At 45.2% G+C, this 18,409-nt stretch overlaps 1 protein-coding gene across 1 annotated transcript in view; it reads right to left on the minus strand.

The window, feature by feature from the left end:
• dhx30 (DEAH (Asp-Glu-Ala-His) box helicase 30) overlaps positions 1 to 18,040 on the minus strand; it is an 84,490-nt gene extending 66,450 nt beyond the window's left edge. The window contains exons 1-7 of the mRNA XM_085992578.1: positions 17,753 to 18,040; positions 14,188 to 14,315; positions 11,498 to 11,608; positions 9,664 to 9,965; positions 7,652 to 7,772; positions 1,359 to 1,508; positions 108 to 260 (exon numbers count right to left, since the gene is read on the minus strand). Of these exons, the coding sequence (XP_085848704.1) occupies positions 108 to 260; positions 1,359 to 1,508; positions 7,652 to 7,772; positions 9,664 to 9,965; positions 11,498 to 11,608; positions 14,188 to 14,315; positions 17,753 to 18,014 (1,227 nt within the window). The 5' untranslated portion in view covers positions 18,015 to 18,040. The remainder of the gene's footprint in view (positions 1 to 107; positions 261 to 1,358; positions 1,509 to 7,651; positions 7,773 to 9,663; positions 9,966 to 11,497; positions 11,609 to 14,187; positions 14,316 to 17,752) is intronic.
• Between the last annotated feature and the right edge of the window lie 369 nt (positions 18,041 to 18,409).

The raw sequence follows: 18,409 nt of genomic DNA on the forward strand, positions 1-18,409 counted from the left end.
GAAACAGCTTCCTTAAGATGAAACAAGACATTTTGAACTGGCAATTCTATTGAGTAACAGACTGGCAAATCAGACCTTTATTTAAGGGACACTGGGCTGCAACTGACCTGGTCCAGATATTGCTGGATTCGTTGCTGGAGACTCTCAGGGATTTTTAGTCTGGTCGGCCTCCGTTCCTTTTCGCTCAACTCTTTTATCGCCGTCAGGTTGTACATGGCGTTGGTCAGCGGATGGTTCTTCTGGTTAAGCAAGCCCAGATCCTGCCAAAGAGACACGAACACAAACATAAGCTTACCTCTACTTCTCCAGAATATTCTGTCCAGCAAGTGCAATAGTGGAAAAGGGGCATGTCGGACAAATGGATCACAAGTTCACAATTACTGTGGATGGTGTGGAGCAGTGGTTTAAAAAGCCACTTTCTCATATTTGGGATCATGTCAAATCCAGCTCAAACTTAAGGAATAAGAGTCTCTTCTTTCTGATAGCTGTATGAGAAGGTTCTATTTCAATTCCTGATGGGCATGCATGCACAGTATGAAAGGTGCCTCCAAATTTAGCTCTGATTAACAATCTCACTCATAAAGCTACAGGATGGCTGGTGTGAGAAATGGGAAACTTACTCTGGTGCAGTAGGAGGCTGAGGCACATAGTTGGAACAGTGTAGAGGGAGCTTTACTGTATCTAACTCATGCTGCACCTGCCCTGAGGGTGTCTGATGGGTTTGTGTAGAAGGAGCTTTACTCTGTATCCAAACCGTGCTGTATCTGCCCTGGGAGTATTTGATGGGACAGTGTAGAGAGAGCTTTACTCTGTATCAATCAGGAGAGGCAACGAAGTCTGATATTTCTCCCTTTCCAGCACCACATTTTTCTCAGGATGTGGGCTACAATGGTAAGGCCGTATTTACTGCCCCTCCCTAGTTGCCCCGAGAAGGTGGTGATGGGCCATCTTGAACCACTGCAGTCCGTGTGGTGATGGCGCTTCCACAACTGTAGCAGCCCTAAGCGATACCCCAGCTGAAAGGCGCTAAATCAGCAGACCAGGGACTAAACCGGCTCTGTATGGCTCAGAATCACACCACGGTGCTGCACTTACACACCGAGGCAATGGGAACACTCAAAATTTCTTTAAGACTGTTGATTGAGTCAGAACACATCAGCTCTCCAGATGGCTCAGTTGGCGAATCTGAAATTCAGTCACCTAGCTGAAGAGCAATAAGAGGGCTGACAGCTGACCACCCACCATGTAACCACTCAGTTGGCATGCCACATGGGAAGAGAAAGACACTTTTGATACCGACAGCCGCACACCCTGCTCAACGCTGTGCTCGAGCATGGTTTGCAGCAAGTTGCAATCACCTTCAACTTCTTACAGGCTAGAGCTGCCGCTCTTCTTTCTGCCTCGGTTTTCCGCCGACCGCTCGCAACGAAGGTCATTGGGGTCGGCCACTGCACCTCAAGCCGACAGATCTTCATTGAACCACCTTCTGTGGTGTATTTCAGATAATCCTGAGGGAGCAGCACATACATGTTATAGCAGTATCACTGCCATTTATATTAACAGGAACACAGGAATTGCTGGACCAAAAAAGGACCACGGTCGATCTAGTTCACCTGCTACCATCCTGGTAGTTGTATGATGCAACAATATTGGAGTTACACCATGTGAAAGACCTTATATTATTCTGCTGCTAACTCCTTGTAAGGCTACAAACTCTAATTGATGGCGAGTAAACATTGGGCAAGTCCAAACATTAATATTCAGGCTGAATATCAAATCCCTGGCTTTGTTAAAGGGAAGGTCAGTTAAGAAGTTGTAGACACCGTGGCTCCAGCATTTTCTGTTCTTGGAGAATGTTTCTGTACGTTGCAATTGGCTGTCTTTGGGTTTTTTTTAATACTTTTTTTTTCTTAAAAAGTATGACAAATTTGCATTACGGAGTGGAGCAGACAAAAAGTCCAGCAATCTATATAATATGGAGTAAAAATACTGGATGGGTATCAGGTTATTCATGTCAGGGGTTCAATTAATGGGACAAACAACTTTGCTTTGGCGCATCCCGAGGATGTGGAAGGTGCTATATAAATGCAACTTTGTTTTTTCTCTTTGGCACTTTTCAACCCTGGTGGAGATCACTGTGCAGTCAAACTGCATGTCAGCTCAAAGCAAGATTTTAACAAATATGTAGTATTAACTCCCTGGTTATAATATCCGCAAAACAAGGCTTGCTCAGGAGATAGTTCTTAATAAAACGTAATGAACCAAGTTATACTGGGGCTTTAAAACAGCATAGAGAAGACTAGCAAGAAATATAAAAACAGATTGTAAGAGCTTCTACAAGTATATAAAAAGAGAGTAGCAAAAGTAAATGTTGGTCTCTTAGAGGCTGAGACAGGAGACATTATTATGGGGAATAAGGAAATGGCAGAAACGTTAAACAAATATTTTGTATCTGTCTTCACAGTAGAAGACACAAAAAGCATACCAAAAGTGGTGGGGAACCAAGGGTCTAATGAGGGTGAGGAACTTAACGTAATTAATATAAGTAGAGAAAAAGTACTAGAGAAACTAATGGGACTAAAAGCCGACAAATCCCCCGGACCTGACGGCCTAGGGTACTAAAAGAGGTGGCTGCAGAGATAGTGGATGCATTGGTTTTGATCTTCCAAAATTCTCTAGATTCTAGAACGGTCCCAGCAGATTGGAAGGTAGCAAATGTAACAGCGCTATTCAAGAAAGGAGAGAGAGAAAACAGGGAACTCCAGGCCAGTTAGCCTGACATCAGTCGTCGGGAAAATGCTGTAATCCATTGTTAAGGAAGTGGTATCAGGGCACTTAGAAAATCATAACATGATTAGGCAGAGTCAACATGGTTTTATGAAAGGGAAATCATGTTTGACAAATTTATAAGAGTTTTTTGATGATGTAACTAGCAGGGTAGATAAAGTGGAACCAGTGGATGTAGTATATTTGGATTTCCAAAAGGCATTCGATAAGGTGCCACATAAAAGGTTATTACACAAGATAAGGGCTCATGGGGTTGGGGGTAATATAGTAGCATGGATAGAGGATTGGTTAACTGACAGAAAGCAGAGAGTAGGGATAAACAGGTCTTATTCAGGTTGGCAGGCTGTAACTAGTGGGGTACCGCAAGGATCAGTGCTGGTACCTCAGCTATTTACAATCTCTATTAATGACCTAGATGAAGGGACTGAGTGTAATATATCCAAGTTTGCTGATGATACAAAGCTAGGTGGGACAGTAAGCTGTGAGGAGAACACAAAGTCTGTAAAGGGATATAGATAGACTAAGTGAGTGGGAAGTTAGGTTGCAGATGGAGTATAATGTAGGGAAATGTGAGGTTATTCACTTTGGTAGGAAGAATAGAAAAACAGAATATTTTAAACTTTTAAATGTTGGTGTTCAGAGAGATTTGGGTATTCTCGTGCAAGAAACACAGAAAGCTAGCATGCGGGTACAGCAAGCAATAAGGAGGGCAAATGGTACGTTGGCCTTTATTGCAAGTGGGTTGGAGTATAAGAGTAAGGAAGTCTTGCTACAATTTCACAGGGCCTTGGTGAGACCACACCTGGAGTACTGTGCACAGTTTTGGGCTCCTTATCTAAGGAAGGATATACTTGCCTTGGAGGCGGTGCAGCGAAGGTTCACTAGATTGATTCCTGGGACAAGAGGGCTGTCCTATGATGAGAGATTGTGTAGAATGGGCCGATACTCTCTGGAGTTTAGAAGAATGAGAGGTGATCTCATTGAAACATACAAGATTCTGAAGGGGATTAACAGGGTAGACGCTGAGAGGTTGTTTCCCCTGGCTGGAGTGTCTAGAACTAGGGGGCATCGTCTCAGGATAAGAGGTAGGCCATTTAAGACTGAAATGAGAAGGAATTTCTTCACTCAGAGGGTTGTGAATCTTTGGTATTCTCTGCCCCAGAGCGCTGTGGATGCTGAGTTTTTGAATATATTCAAGGTTGAGATAGATAGATTTTTGGACTCATGGGGAATCAAGGGATATGGAGATCGAGCAGGAAAGTGGAGTTGAGGTCGATGATCAGCCATGATCTTATTGAAAGGCGGAGCAGGCTCAAGGGGCCGTATGGCCTACTCCTGCTCTTATTTCTTATGTTCTTTTGTTCTTATTATGGGGTGATTTGACAGAGGTGTTTAAAATTATGAAAAGTATGGGACAGAGTCGATATAAACAGTCTCCAGTGATTGAGGGATCTAGAACAAGGGGACATAGATACAAGATTAAATGTAAGAGATAGAAGACAGAGAGCAGGAGAAACCTTTTTATACTGAGACTGTGGAATATATTACCAGAGTTAGTGATTGAAGCAGAGGTCATGTCAACATTTAAAAATAAGTTAGATAGGTTGTTGAACGAAAGGGGGATAAGGGATAGGGGAACAGAGCAGGCGCACAGGATTAGGACTCAGAGTTATACGGCACAGAAGGAGGCCATTCAGCCCATTGAGTCCATGCCGGCTCTCTGTAGAGCAATCCAGTCAGTCCCATTCCCCCGCTCTATCCCCGTAGCCCTGCAAGTTTATTTCCCTCAAGTGCCTATCCAGTCTCCCCTTGAAAACATTGTCTCTCTCTGCTTCCACCTCTTCCATCAGCAGCGAATTCCAGGTCCTCACCACTCGCTGCGTAAAAAGGTTTTTCCTCACATCCCCCCGTATCTCTTGCCCAAAACCTTAAATCTGTGTCCCCTAGTCCTTGTACCATCAACTAGTGGGAACAGCCTTTCCCCATCTAGCCTATCCAAACCCGTCATAATCACGTACACCTCTATCAAATCACCCCTCAACCTCCTTTGCTCTAATGAAAACAAATCCAACTTCTCCAACCTGTCCTTGTAGCAAAGATCCCCCAGCCCCGGAACCATTCTGGTAAATCTCCTCTGCACCCTCTCAAGGGCCTTCACATCCTTCCTAAAGTGTGGTGACCAGAACTGGACGCAATATTCCAGTTGTGGCCTAACCAGCGCTTTATAAAAAGGTTCAGCATAACTTCTCTACTTTTTTTTTTTTTTTTACAGAAACCCCACAGTGCAGATAGAGGCCATTTCGGCCCATCGAGCCTGCACCGACACATATCCCACCCGATCCCTGTAACCCCTACACCAACACATATCCCACCCTATCCCCGTAACCCCACGTATTTAATCCCCCTAACACTAAGGGTCAATTTATCATAGCCAATCAACCTAACTCGCACATCTTTGGACTGTGGGAGGAAACCGGAACACCCAGAGGAAACCCACGCAAACACGGGGAGTCGCCCGAGGCCGGATTCGAACCCGGGTCCCTGGCGCTGTGAGGCAACAGTGCTAACCACTATGCCACCGTGCTGCCCTTTTGTACTCAATACCTCTATTTATAAAGCCCAAGATCCCATAGTTTTGCTAACCACTCTCTCAATATGTCCTGCCACCTTCAGGGAACTATGCACATTAACTCCCAAGTCCCTTTGTCCCTGCACACTCTTTAAAACTGTGCCATTAAGTGTATATTGCCTCTCCCTGTTCCTTCTGCCAAAATGCATCACCTCACACGTCTCTGTATTAAATTGCATCTGCCACTTGTCTGTTCATTCTGCTAGCCTTTCTATGTCCTGTTGCAGTCGATTGGTATCATCCTCACTGTTTGCCACACCCCCAAGTTTGGTGTCATCGGCAAATTTAGAAATTCTACTCTGTATCCCAATATCCAGGTCATTTATATACATCTAAAAAAAAGCAGTGGCCCCAGCGTTGACCCTTGGGGGAACACCACTGTCTACCATCCTCCAGTCTGAAAAACAGCCATTTACCACAACTCGCTGTTTTCTGTCCTTAAGCCAATTCCTTATCCAAGCTGCCAGTGACCCACCTATTCCATGAGCCTCAATTTTGTTAACCAGCCTTCTATGTGGTACTTTGTCAAACGCCTTCCGAAAATCCATGTAGACAACATCCATTGCATTCCCTTCATCAATCCTTTGTTACTTCATCAAAAAATTCAATTAGATTAGTCAAACACGATCTGCCTTTTACAAATTCGTGTTGGCTCTCCTTAATTAGCTTAAACCACTCCAAGTGCCTCTTAATTTTTCCTTGATTATTGTTTCTAAAACTTCACCCACCACTGATGTTAAACTGACCGGCCTGTAGTTACTAGGATTGTCCTTACACCCTTTCTTGAACAACGGCGTCACATTTGCCACTTTCCAATCCTCGGGCACCTCCCCCGCATCTAGGGAAGATTAGAAAATTATGGCAAGCCCTTCTGCTATCTCTTCCCCCAATGGGATGCAAGCCATCTGGACCAGGCGACTTGTCCGCTCTAAGCATACCCAGCCTTTCTAGTACATCCTGTCTATCAACACCAAATATTGGACCAAATGACCTTTTTCCTTATTGTAGTTTTTATGTCACTATTTAATATTGCAGCAAAACTAGGATTAAGGAGTGTTAACTAAATGTGTTAACTTTCAGTGCAGCAGCAACCAAATAGAGGAATGAGGAGGCGGAGGGCATTATATAAATGCAAATTTGTTTAAACCAGGAATGAAGGCAAATACAAAAACATTTTTTCTCCTCTTCTGAATTTCTCCCTTCGTCTTATACAGGACCCCACATCTGCCAGGGTCGTGTTCGTGTCACCAGAAGCCCTCTGCCTCAACCGAGTGGCCATTCTTCACATGGGAGCCTCGACTTTGAGTGTTGGTAGGCTATTCAAGGGGGGAATCAGAGCCGTGCCCAATCCTGATCAAATCTAATGCCCACAGGTGCCCAACCATGCAAAAATGGGAACACTAGATGATTTTTTTAAATCCCTCTCTTCCTAGCCCAGAAACACTCACAGTGGCACAGCAGTGTCCCATTGCTGACCTCATCTGTGTGGCTTAGTACCAGAATAACTTGCGTCGAACATAGGAAAAGATCTCAAGGCGTTGTACAGAGGGAATTGTTTTATAAAAAGAACAGACTTCATGCCACAGTGAGAGAGTCAGGAGAGGTGACTGAAACCTTGGTCGAAAAGATGTGTTTTAAGAAAGTTTTTAAAAGGAGGAGCAACAGGTATAGAGGTGGAGAGCTTTAGGGAAGGAGTTCCAGAGAGAAGGCCAAGGTGCCTGAAAGCTTTGCAATCAATGGTGAGGTGAGGGGAGGGGAAATGCAAAGAACATAAGTCAATGGAACAATGCCTGCAAGAGAGACATTAGGTTGGAGGAGGTTGTAGAGCTAGGGTGAGCTAAGGCCATGGAGGGATTTGAAGAGGAGGATAAGGAGTGTGTTGGTGGGCAGGCAGCAAGAATAGATCTGTACACTCGACCATCAAGGACTTTACCCATCCATTTAATCCCCTTCCATAGACCATGTACAATCTACTCTATGTTGGACTCTACCCTCCCATTTAATGCATAAATACTCTCAGGTCCCCAAGGGTAAGTAAAACTTCAGAATATTCATTTGTCCTCACATCTCTATCACTCATCCCTGACCTGCTACCATCTACAGCCTACATTCCCTTCCTTGCACTCTCTCTTAGCCCCAAACCAGGCCAAGGCCTTGCCAGACCGGACACTTGTCAACCTCCTCTTTGAAAGGGTCAGAGATCAAACTATCTCTGTGTCGCTCACTTTTACTCACTGTGACTGTAGAGGAGGTGGTCGCTATCTGTATAACCTTCGACAGGAGGTTCTTTGGCTCAGGGAACTGAGTGAGGGCCCTCACCGCGCTGGTGTCATCGGTCATGGTACCCCGCACTGCTCTGCCGAAACATACAGTGAAAAATCAATGTCAGCACTGACCCACATAAACAGTGAGCACAGGGAAGGAAGCACACTACCGCATGTTAGTTATACAGTGCCACGAAGAGATCGTGTACGGAATGCGTTCGAAAGTAAATCTTGTTCTAGAGCGACACTATAGGACGATGACAAAACTGTTACTTTGTGAGGTCACTGTAGCAGCTCTGATGTCACAACAGCTTATGATATCACAGAGTGAGTTTAAAAGGGAAGGAAGAGTCGGGGGCAGGGCCCGAGATCTGTTCAAAGCACCCTCCACCATCTCGTTAAAAACGTCTCCATCAAAAGTCAAATTTCTTAACCGAACGGAGAGCAGCCATTTCGTACGACATTACTGACTGGGAGTGTGCAGGAGGAATGGCCCCTCCTGCGTCCAAGGTTGACGCCTGTTATTTCAGTAGAGTCCACAACTTGGGACCAGCCTAGAAAGCTGACCCAATCTTTCCCATCCCCAACTGGAAAATCGCACTATCATTGGTCTGTCGAAGACCCAGCTAGTAGTCGATTCAGATTGACTCCCAGGCCAGTCGTAAATCACGGCCTCAAACTCCAATGTTCCTGGATTCAGTGCTCCCTGTGTTGTTTCTGTTCCCCTCCCCACGCCTCCGGAACCTGCAGTGGACTGGAACCAAGAAGACCCTACAAGGGCATCAATTCTCAAATGCAATATTTGACAAATTGGAAAATAACTGTCACAGCATTTATTCTGAATAGACAGTGGGGGTCTATTTTGAACTTCTTCCCGCTCTCACCCCTCAACCCGCCTAGAGCAAGAGACCCAACCCTTTTGTCTTCATAGACCCCCATTGGCATGTACAGGGAACCTCGAGGGCCACATGTAAAGTTGAAATTCAAGTTCCCATTAATTTCCATCTATCTCAAGTTGCTGACAATGACAGATCTCGGTGTTCCCAATTAGGATTCATCCAATGACAACAACCCATTGCAAGCCTCCAGGCCCACAAAAGTCAAACAGGACAAACCGAAATAGGAAATGTAATTGAAAATAGATCAGAGTTGCCCGGACTTTAGGGGCTGGATTGCTAGGGCACAAAGGCTGCAGCAGACTGGCACCTGCCCCAGACTTCCTTCCTCCTTGGCTCAGTGGTAGCACTCTCAGCTCTAAGTCAGAAGGTTGTGGGTTTAGGTTCCACTCTAGAAACCTGAGCACTCCTAGGCTGATGCTTCAGTGCAGTACTGAGGGAGTGCTGCACTGTCTTTCAGATGAAACGTTAAAAGAAAGGCTCCATCTGCCCTCTCAGGTGGACATGGAAGATCCCTAGGCAGTATTTTGAAATAGAGCAGGGGAAGTTCTCCTCGTGCCCTGGCCAATATTTATCCCTCAACCAACATCACTAAAACAGATGATCTGGTCACGCATCTCATTGCTATTTGTGGGACCTTGCTGTGTGAAAGTTGACTACATTCTAAAAATTAGCTATAAAGTGCTTTGGGACGTCCCGAGTTCATGACAGGTGCTATATAAATGCAAGTTCTTTCCTTTCTTTATCGGTTTACGCACTCATGCTAGGTGTCAGCCTAGATTATGTGCTCAAGTCTCTTCAGTGGGACTTGAACCCACGACCTTCTGACTCAGAGGCGAAGAGTGCTACCACTGAACCAAGGCTGACACGCATGATTTTCACTGGGTATGTTACATTCTGACCCACCTTCAAGTGGGCGGGTCAGTGTAGCAGCAGATTGAGATCAGGAGCATTGAATCAAACTAGCTACTATATCACAGGCATCAATCACAAGTATCAGTGTTGAAGCATCAATCAATGATATTTGAGGATCTGCATCCAGCCAACACTCCAATACAAAGACAGATTAAACAACCGTCGGCATTACCTTAACATGGGCATGTCCTGAGATGTTTTGTCTGTGAGAGAGAGAAACTCCGTACAGTCCATTATCCCTTCCTCCACCTCATCGTCCACCTCCTCATTATCTTCCATCAGACCCGCTCTGCTTGGCTGAGACACTTCATTCTCAAAACTCTCCTTCCTGAACTCTATCGTACGGGCATTGTTGGTTATGTTTCCCATCACCAAGTGTGGCTCTCTGACGGCTAAAGCAGCAAATTTTGCAGCCAAATGCTGGTACTCTTGAGCTCGGAAGAGCTGGTTCTTTGGTCCCAGTAGACCCCATTGCTGCCAAACACAACCAACAGGGCACAGTCTTAAAAGCAAACTAAGTCAGCGTACCTCCAGATCAGTTAATGGTGCACTGTCTACAACCTTATCAGTAAAAGTGATCATATTTTGGAACATATGGATGTCCTGAAGACCGAGTGACTCAAGGCACCACACCTACAATACCAGGTTAGACTAGAAAGTTCCCAGGGCATATCTGAGGCAGCAGCTTTGTCCTCAGTGCCCAATGGCACTGCCCCCTTGTCTGTGAACAATCTAATGGACACTGGCGACCCTCACATGCATTAACCATCCATGAACAAAGACAGGGAGGATACTTGACCCTGAATGGATTCAGAGCCGAGCCCAATCATCCAACGTTTGGGGGTTGACTTTCTCCTAGATTTTGATAATAAAAATAGAAGCTGAAATACACCCGGGAAACCCCAGTTATCTTAACCTGTAATGAGAGGCCACATTGCACCAAATTCCTACCCTGCCACAGGTAAAAGGGCAGCAAGGAGCTTGAGCACAAGCAGCAGCAATATCCCTCATTGCTGCCCAAGAGGAAGATTCCAAGACCCCTCAGCCAACATAAGAACATAAGAACATAAGAAATAGGAGCAGGAGTAGGCCAATCGGCCCCTCGAGCCTGCTCCACCATTCAATAAGATCATGGCTGATCTGATCCTAACCTCAAATCTTCTATCACTCTCCATCCCACCCGAACCCATGTGATCTCCCGGGAGAGGCGAAAAACCAGATAAAAAACCCAATGGCCAATTTGGGAGAAAAAATCTGGGAAATTCCTCTCCGACCCATCTAGGCGATCGAAACTCTTCCAGGGGATCACTCTGTCCCTATATTTTCTACAGTACTTACCTTCTGTAAAGGCAATCTCCACCCCAGCCAGGAACAGGAATAAAACCATCTCCTGAAATCTAACACAGAATTAGAACACAAGAAGTAGGAGCAGGATCAGGCTACACGGCCCCTGGGCCTGCTCCACTACCCACAGGGCCATGACCATTCCGAACCTAGACTCATGTCCAATTTCCTGCCTGCTCCCCGTAACCCTTAATTCCCTTTACTCCTAGGAAACTATCTATTTCTGTTTTAAATTTATTTAATGATGTAGCTTCCACAGCTTTCTGGGGCAGCAAATTCCACAAACCTACCACCCTCTGAGTGAAGAAGTTTCCCCTCATCTCAGTTTTGAAAGAGCAGCCCCTTATTTTAAGATTATGCCCCCTAGTTCTAGTTTCACCCATCATTGGGAACATCCTCACCGCATCCACCCGATCAAGCCCCTTCACAATCTTATATGTTTCAATAAGATCGCCTCTCATTCTTCTGAACTCCAATGAATAGAGTCCCAATCTACTCAACCTCTCTTCATATGACCACCCCCTCATCCCCGGGATTAACCGAGTGAACCTTCTTTGTACTGACTCGAGAGCAAGTATGTCTTTTCTTAAGTATGGACACCAAAAGACATCCCAGAGATCCAAGGAGAACAAACTGAAGTGCTGTGCCACTCAGCCCCAAACCTTGAATATCCTGCAGACAGCTGCTGCAGCATGTTTCTCTGCATCAATCTTCTTATTGCCAAAGCCTTCCACCATCAGTTTTCTCGGCCAAGTGATGTACAGGACGGTTTTCTTTGTAAAGAAAGAGAAGACTGCTGTGAATCGCTAACAAAACACAGGATCCAGCCATAAATAACATACAAGTAACATCCCAATACACTGCATGATAACACTATAAAATAAGACAGGTACTGAAATATACCAAGGATAAAACAAGGCCAGAAGGTTAGAACTGCTGAGAGCAAACCCAGGCCCCGCTGACGGGACAAGGCCCAGATTGCTGTGGGTGAGAGCATGATCAGAATTGGCTGTACAGTCCACTACAAGGATCGGTGCTGGGAAAAGTGCTGTTCACCATTTACATTAACGATTTGGACTCGGGAATCGAGCGACACCAAATTGGGGGTGTAGTTAATACAGAGGGCTGCGACAAAATACAGGAAGACAATAATAAACATGTAGAATGGGTGTGTAATTGGCAAATGAACTTCAATATAGATAAGTGTGAGGTGGTACATTTTGGTCGGAAGAATAAGGAGGCCACATACTCCTTGGAAAATAAGTGTCTAAATGGCACAGAGGAGCAGAGGGATCTGGGGATACAGATTCACTAAAAGTAGCGACACAGGTTAATAAGGCCATAAAAAAAGCAAACAAAGCACTGGGGGGATAGAGGGATAGAATTGAAAAGCAGAGAAGTTATGTTAAACTTGTACAGAACACCTTGGTTAGACCACACTTGGGAGTACTGTGAAAAGTTCTGATCTCCATATTATAAAAAGGATAAAGGCAGTGGAGAAGGTGCAAAACAGATTCACAAGAATGATACCAGAACTGAGAGATTATACCTATCAGCAAAGATTGAACAGGCTAGGACTCTTTTCACTAGAAAAGAGAAGGCTGAGGGGTGGCCTGGGCCTTGTCCCGTGAGTGGGGCCTGGGCCTTGTCCCGTGAGTGGGGCCTGGGCCTTGTCCCGTGAGTGGGGCCTGGGCCTTGTCCCGTGAGTGGGGCCTGGGCCTTGTCCCGTGAGTGGGGCCTGGGCCTTGTCCCGTCTTTAATATTATGAAAGGGTTTGATAGGATAGACGTGGAGAAGATGTTTCCACTTTCAGGGGTGGCCAGAACTTGGGGCCATAAATATAAGATAGTTACTAATATATCCAATAGGGAACTCAGGAGAAACCTCTTTACCCAGAGAGTAGTTAGAATGTGGAGTAGTTGAGGCGTATACCATAAATACATTTGAGGGGAAGCTACACAAACACCTAGGGGAGAAAGGAATAGGATATGTTGATGGGTTAGATAAAGAAGAGTGGGAGGAGGCTCATGTGGAGCATAAACACTGGTGTGGACCTGTTGGGCTGAATGGCCTGTTTCTGTGTTGTAAGTACTATGCAATACTATGTAATATAATTGAACAGCATGCCAACAACTGCTCTTTTAGCTCAAAAATGAAGAGCAGTCACTTAGGCAAGGCACCAAAGTGTAAGCACCATCTATAGAACTGTTCCCAGAAAAGGCTAGAACCTTAGAAAGTGGGGAGAAATAAGACAAAAAAAATTGGGTGAGGTCAATCAAACAGGAGCATTCAGGGCCGTTCGGTCCCACGCAACAAAACACCCCGAGTTGTAGGCATCAGCTAGTGAGCAGCATCAATGATCTTCTTTGCTTTGAAGAGCTAACAAATAGGACAGGTTGCCTTCTCCCTGCCCTCACTCCACTGTCCAAAAACAGTTGTCAGCATCAGTTACAGGCCTCTTTCAAAGCCTAGTTTGTTCAACCAGCAACATAACCTGTCCAGGAGGATTTGGGGAAGGAGGAGCAAAAGTAGAGATGCACTGAATACTATAGCATCAACACTCAATAACCCAGCAGAAATCCATATGCCACTCAGTCCCCAATTTGAATCTCAACAATTGAGGATGTGATGAACCACTTCTCATGAGGTGGTGGCAGAATAATAACTTTTAAAAGGGAACTGGATATATACATGAAAAGGGAAATTTTGAAGGGCTATGGGGAAAGAGCGGGCAAGTGGGATTAACTGGATAGTTCTGTCAAAGAGCCGACACAGGACAATGGGCTGAATGGCCTCCTTCTGTGCTGCAAGATTCTATGAAGATAGTCAGATGAGAGGATCACCTTAGTGATTTTCTTTTTTTTAAATATTCATTCTCGAGATGTGAGCATCGCTGGCAAGGCCACATTTATTGGCCATCCCTAGAGATACAACTGAATAGCTTGCTAGGCCACTTGAGAGAGCAGTTAAGTGTCACATATGGGTCAGACCAGGTAAGGACGGCAGGTTTCCTTCACTAAAGAACATTAGTGAACCAGTTGGGTTTATACGACATTCTGACAGCTTTATGGTCACATTTACTGACATCAGCTTTTTATTTCCAGATTTTGTTTTAACTGAATTCAAATTCTCAACCTGCCATGGTGGGATCTGAACTCACATTCTCTGATTAGTGCAGGTCTGTGGATTACTAGTTCAATAACTTTAGTGCAGATTGCACGGTTGCACAGCTGGGGGTGTGGAATCAGGGAGCCCACCCATTTGTCCTCTCCACAGCAGAGGTGCCAAGGCCAGACTGACCAGATATAATTTACCAAAATTGTATTGAAAAAAACAGAAGATACCCCCTTACTTTAATGGGTCCATCGAACGATTTGTAGACAATGTGATCCTTCACATCAGAAACCTTTAAAGCTCGCTGCATAACCTGAGCCAGCAGGCCCTTAGGCTGTGGAAACTCCTGGAGCAGAGTCTGTAAATCTAAACAATAGTTTCATTTATACTCAGTATGTGTTGTCAGCCATCAGCAGGATCTCAAAACCTGGGGAATCAATTTTTCCCCTCTCCAGAAGGTACCAACTCTTGCTGGGGTACAGATCAACAGACACAGGCCACCATCACCCAAGTGGCCATTCTGCATGGTGTGATCACAGATTGTGAGCAATTGCAGGACTATTCGACTGTAGGAGGGGGCATCACAGACTATCCTGATCCTGCCTTCACCCAACATCTCCAGATGCACTTGCCAGCTGGAGTGACTGGATGGTGACAGGAATGGAAACTCTGGCCAATTTCTCTCTTCCTCATCATGCCACCTCCAACCCAAAAAACAGCCAACTTAGTCTGACCAATCGCAGTTGAGATTAGCTGGCTCAGCGCAAAATCTAGGGCATAGGAAATCAAACAAAATAATGGTTTACATTAGATTACCAATTCTTGCCCCTCTTTGCCGACCATCAACCTCACTCCTAGCATCTCCTGATGTTAACTACTCTTAGCAACATTGCTAAAGTTACTGTTTATTAATCCAGTTACTATTTATTAATCCATTGTTAATTAATCAAATTACTATTTATGAATTAATCCATAATTATATAGTATTTATTAATCCAATTACTTATTAATTCAAGTAATTTTTAAAAATTCACTCTCAGGATGTGGACGTCACTGGCAAGGCTGGCATTTATTGCCTAGCTCTAGTTGCCCGAGAAGCTGGTGGTGAGCCGCCTTCTTGACACAACTGAGTGGCTTGCTGGGTCACTTCAGAGGGCAGTGAAGTCAACCAAGTTGGTGTGGAACTGGCATCACATAGGTCAGACCGGACAGCAGATTGCCTTCTCTAAAGGACAGTAGTGAACCAATTGGGGTTTATAGACAATCTGACAGTTTCATGGTCACTTTTACTGATACTGAGGCACGAGTTGGCTAGGATGGATTGGGGAACATTACTTAAAGGGTTGACGGTGGATAGGCAATGGCAAACATTTAAAGATCGCATGGATGAAGTACAGAATTTGTTCATCCCTGTCTGACATAAAATTAAAACAAAATAGGTGGCGCAACCGTGGCTAACAAGGGAAATTAGGGATAGCATAAGATCCAAGGAGAGGACATATAAATTGGCCAGAAAAAGCAGCAAACCTGAGGATTGGGAGCAGTTTAGGATTCAGCAAAGGGGGACAAAAGGATTAATTAAGACGGGGAAAATAGAGTATGAGGGTAAGCTTACAGGGAACATAAAAACTGACTGTAAAAGCTTCTATAGATATGTGAAGAGAAAAAGATTGGTGAAGTCAAGCATAGGTCCCTTGCAGTCAGAATCAGGGCAATTTATAATGGGGAACAAAGAAATGGCAGACCAATTAAATACATACTTTGGTTCTGTCTTCACAAAGGAGGACACAAATAACCTCCAAGAGATGTTGGGGAACATAGGGTCTAATGAGAGGGAGGAACTGAATGAAATCAGTATTTGTAGGGAAATGGTGTTAGGGAAATTGACGGGATTGAAGGCCGATAAATCCCCAGGGCCTGATAATCTACATCCTAGGGTACTTAAGGAAGTGGCCCTAGAAATAGTAAATGCATTGCTGATCATCTTCCAAAATTCTATAGACTCTGGAACAGTTCCCATGGATTGGTGGGTAGCTAATGTTACCCCACTATTTAAAAAAGGTGGTAGAGAGAAAATGGGAATTATAGACCGGTAAGCCTGACATCGGTAGTGGGGAAAATGCTAGAATCCATTACAAAAGATGTAATAGCAGAGCACTTGGAAAACAGTGACAGGATCGGACAAAGTCGACATGGATTTACAAAAGGTAAATCGTGCTTGACTAATCTACTGGAATTTTTTTTTGAGGATGTAACTGGTAGAATAGATAAGGGAGAACCAGTGGATGTGGTGTATTTGGACTTTCAGAAGGCTTTCGATAAGGTCCCGCATAAGAGACTAGCGTGTAAAGTTAAAGCATGTGGGATTGGGGGTAAGGTACTGACTTGGATAGAAAACTGGTTGGCAGATAGGAAGCAAAGAGTTGGAATAAACGGGTCTTTTTCCAAGTGGCAGGCAGTGACTAGTGGGGTACCGCAGGGATCGGTGCTAGGACCCCAGTTATTCACAATATATATTAATGATCTAGATGAGGGAACTAGATGTAATATCTCCAAGTTTGCAGACGACAAAAAGCTGGGTGGGCGTGTGTGCTGTAAGGAGGATGCAGAGAAACTCCAGTATGATTTGGACAGGTTGGGTGATTGGACAGATGCATGGCAGATGCAGTATAATGTGGATAAATGCGAGGTTATCCACTTTGGTGGCAAAAACAGGAAGGCAGATTAATAACAGAACGGCAATAGATTGGGAAAAGGGGAAGTGCAACGAAACCTGGGTGTCCTTGTGCACCAGTCGCTGAAGGTAAGCATACAGGTGCAGCATGCGGTTAAGAAGGCAAATGGTATGTTGGCCTTCATAGCGAGAGGATTCGAGTACAGGAGCAAGGATGTCTTGCTGCAGTTGTACAGGGCCTTGGAGAGACAACACCTTGAGTATTGTGCGCCGTTTTGGTCACCTTATCTGAGGAAGGATGTTCTTGCCATGGAGGGAGTGGAGCGAAGATTCACCAGACTGATACCTGGGATGGCAGGAATGATGTATGAGGAGCGATTGGGTCGATTGGGCTTATATTCGCTGGAATTTAGAAGAACGAGAGGGGATCTCATTGAAACTTATAAAATTCTAACAGGACTAGACAGACTAGATGCAGGAAGGATGTTCCTTATGGCGGGGAAGTCCAGAGCCGGGGTCACAGTCTAAAGATAAGGGGTAAGCCATTTAGGACTGAGATGAGGAATTTCTTCACCCAGAGTGTGGTGAACCTGTGGAATTCTCTACCACAGAAGGCAGTTGAGGCCAATTCATTAAATATATTCAAGAAGGAGTTAGATATATTTCTTAAGGCTAAAGGGATATGGAGAGAAAGCAGGGACAGGGTACTGAATTTGGATGATCAGCCATGATCTCAGTAAATGGCAGAGCAGGCTCGAGGGGCCGAATGGCCTACTCCTGCTCCTATCTTCTATGTTTCTATGATACCAGCTTTTATTAGACATTGAAATCTGATTTAACAATACTATTTAATTGAGTGTTTAATAATTATAGAATCATAGAATGATTGAGCACAGAAGCAGGCCATTCAGCCCATCGTGTCAGTGCCAGCTCTTTGAAAGAGCTATCCAATTAGTCCCCCTTCCCATTCCCTTTCCACAAAACCCTGCAATTTTGCCCTTGATATTTAATATTGTAGTGCTTTGTAATTTACTACATGTTATATTTGACCATATCTCGGTGTCGCTGTACGTCTGATTGTATACACTGCATGTGCTGAGTGCTCAGGCTTGGCCCCGGTAGCTCCCACCTTGCTGCCTGCTGGCCCCTGCTCCCGGCGGCCGCTCCGACTCTTCCTCCTTCCCCCCGGGGTCACGCTGCAGCTGCTCCCGCGGATTCTCCGTGTGCTTAAACCGGCTCATTGCTCCAGTCTGGCCCAAGTCCCATTCCGAGTGCCAGACGGGGGATGCGGCCCGTCCCCATGGCCCGGTGCTGCGGTGTCTCAGCGGGCAGAGCCCCCTCATTAAACGTCGCAACGCACCAGAGGCCCCAGCCGCCGCCATCTTTGACATAAGCGGCAGCCGAGAGCCGGCTACAGGGCTTCGCGGAGAGGCGAGGAGCAGTGGACAAGATGGCGCTCCCATCTGACAACCAGCGCAGCGCATCCCCTGCTGGCAGGATGAATCAGTGTGTTGAGAACGTGCACCCTTTCAAAATCACTGATACAACCAGCCTTTGACTGAGTGGTAGCATTCCTGCCTTTGAATCAGAAAGCGCAGAGTTTAAACCCATTCTAGGCAGTCCCGGATCTCCGGCTCTGAATTCTGGGTTGACATCCATTGGAATATTCAGTGGATTATGTTCAAATTCATAAAAATTTTCCTGCCATACAATTCTAAGCACCCTGGTATAAAAATGGTTACTGCAATGGAAGGAGCGTTAATCAGCCTCGGAATCCTTCCACTAT

The sequence above is a fragment of the Somniosus microcephalus genome, chromosome 7 (assembly GCF_052327205.1).
Source record: "Somniosus microcephalus isolate GS21.2 chromosome 7, FLI_Smic_1.0, whole genome shotgun sequence".
Taxonomy (NCBI): Eukaryota; Metazoa; Chordata; class Chondrichthyes; order Squaliformes; family Somniosidae; genus Somniosus; species Somniosus microcephalus.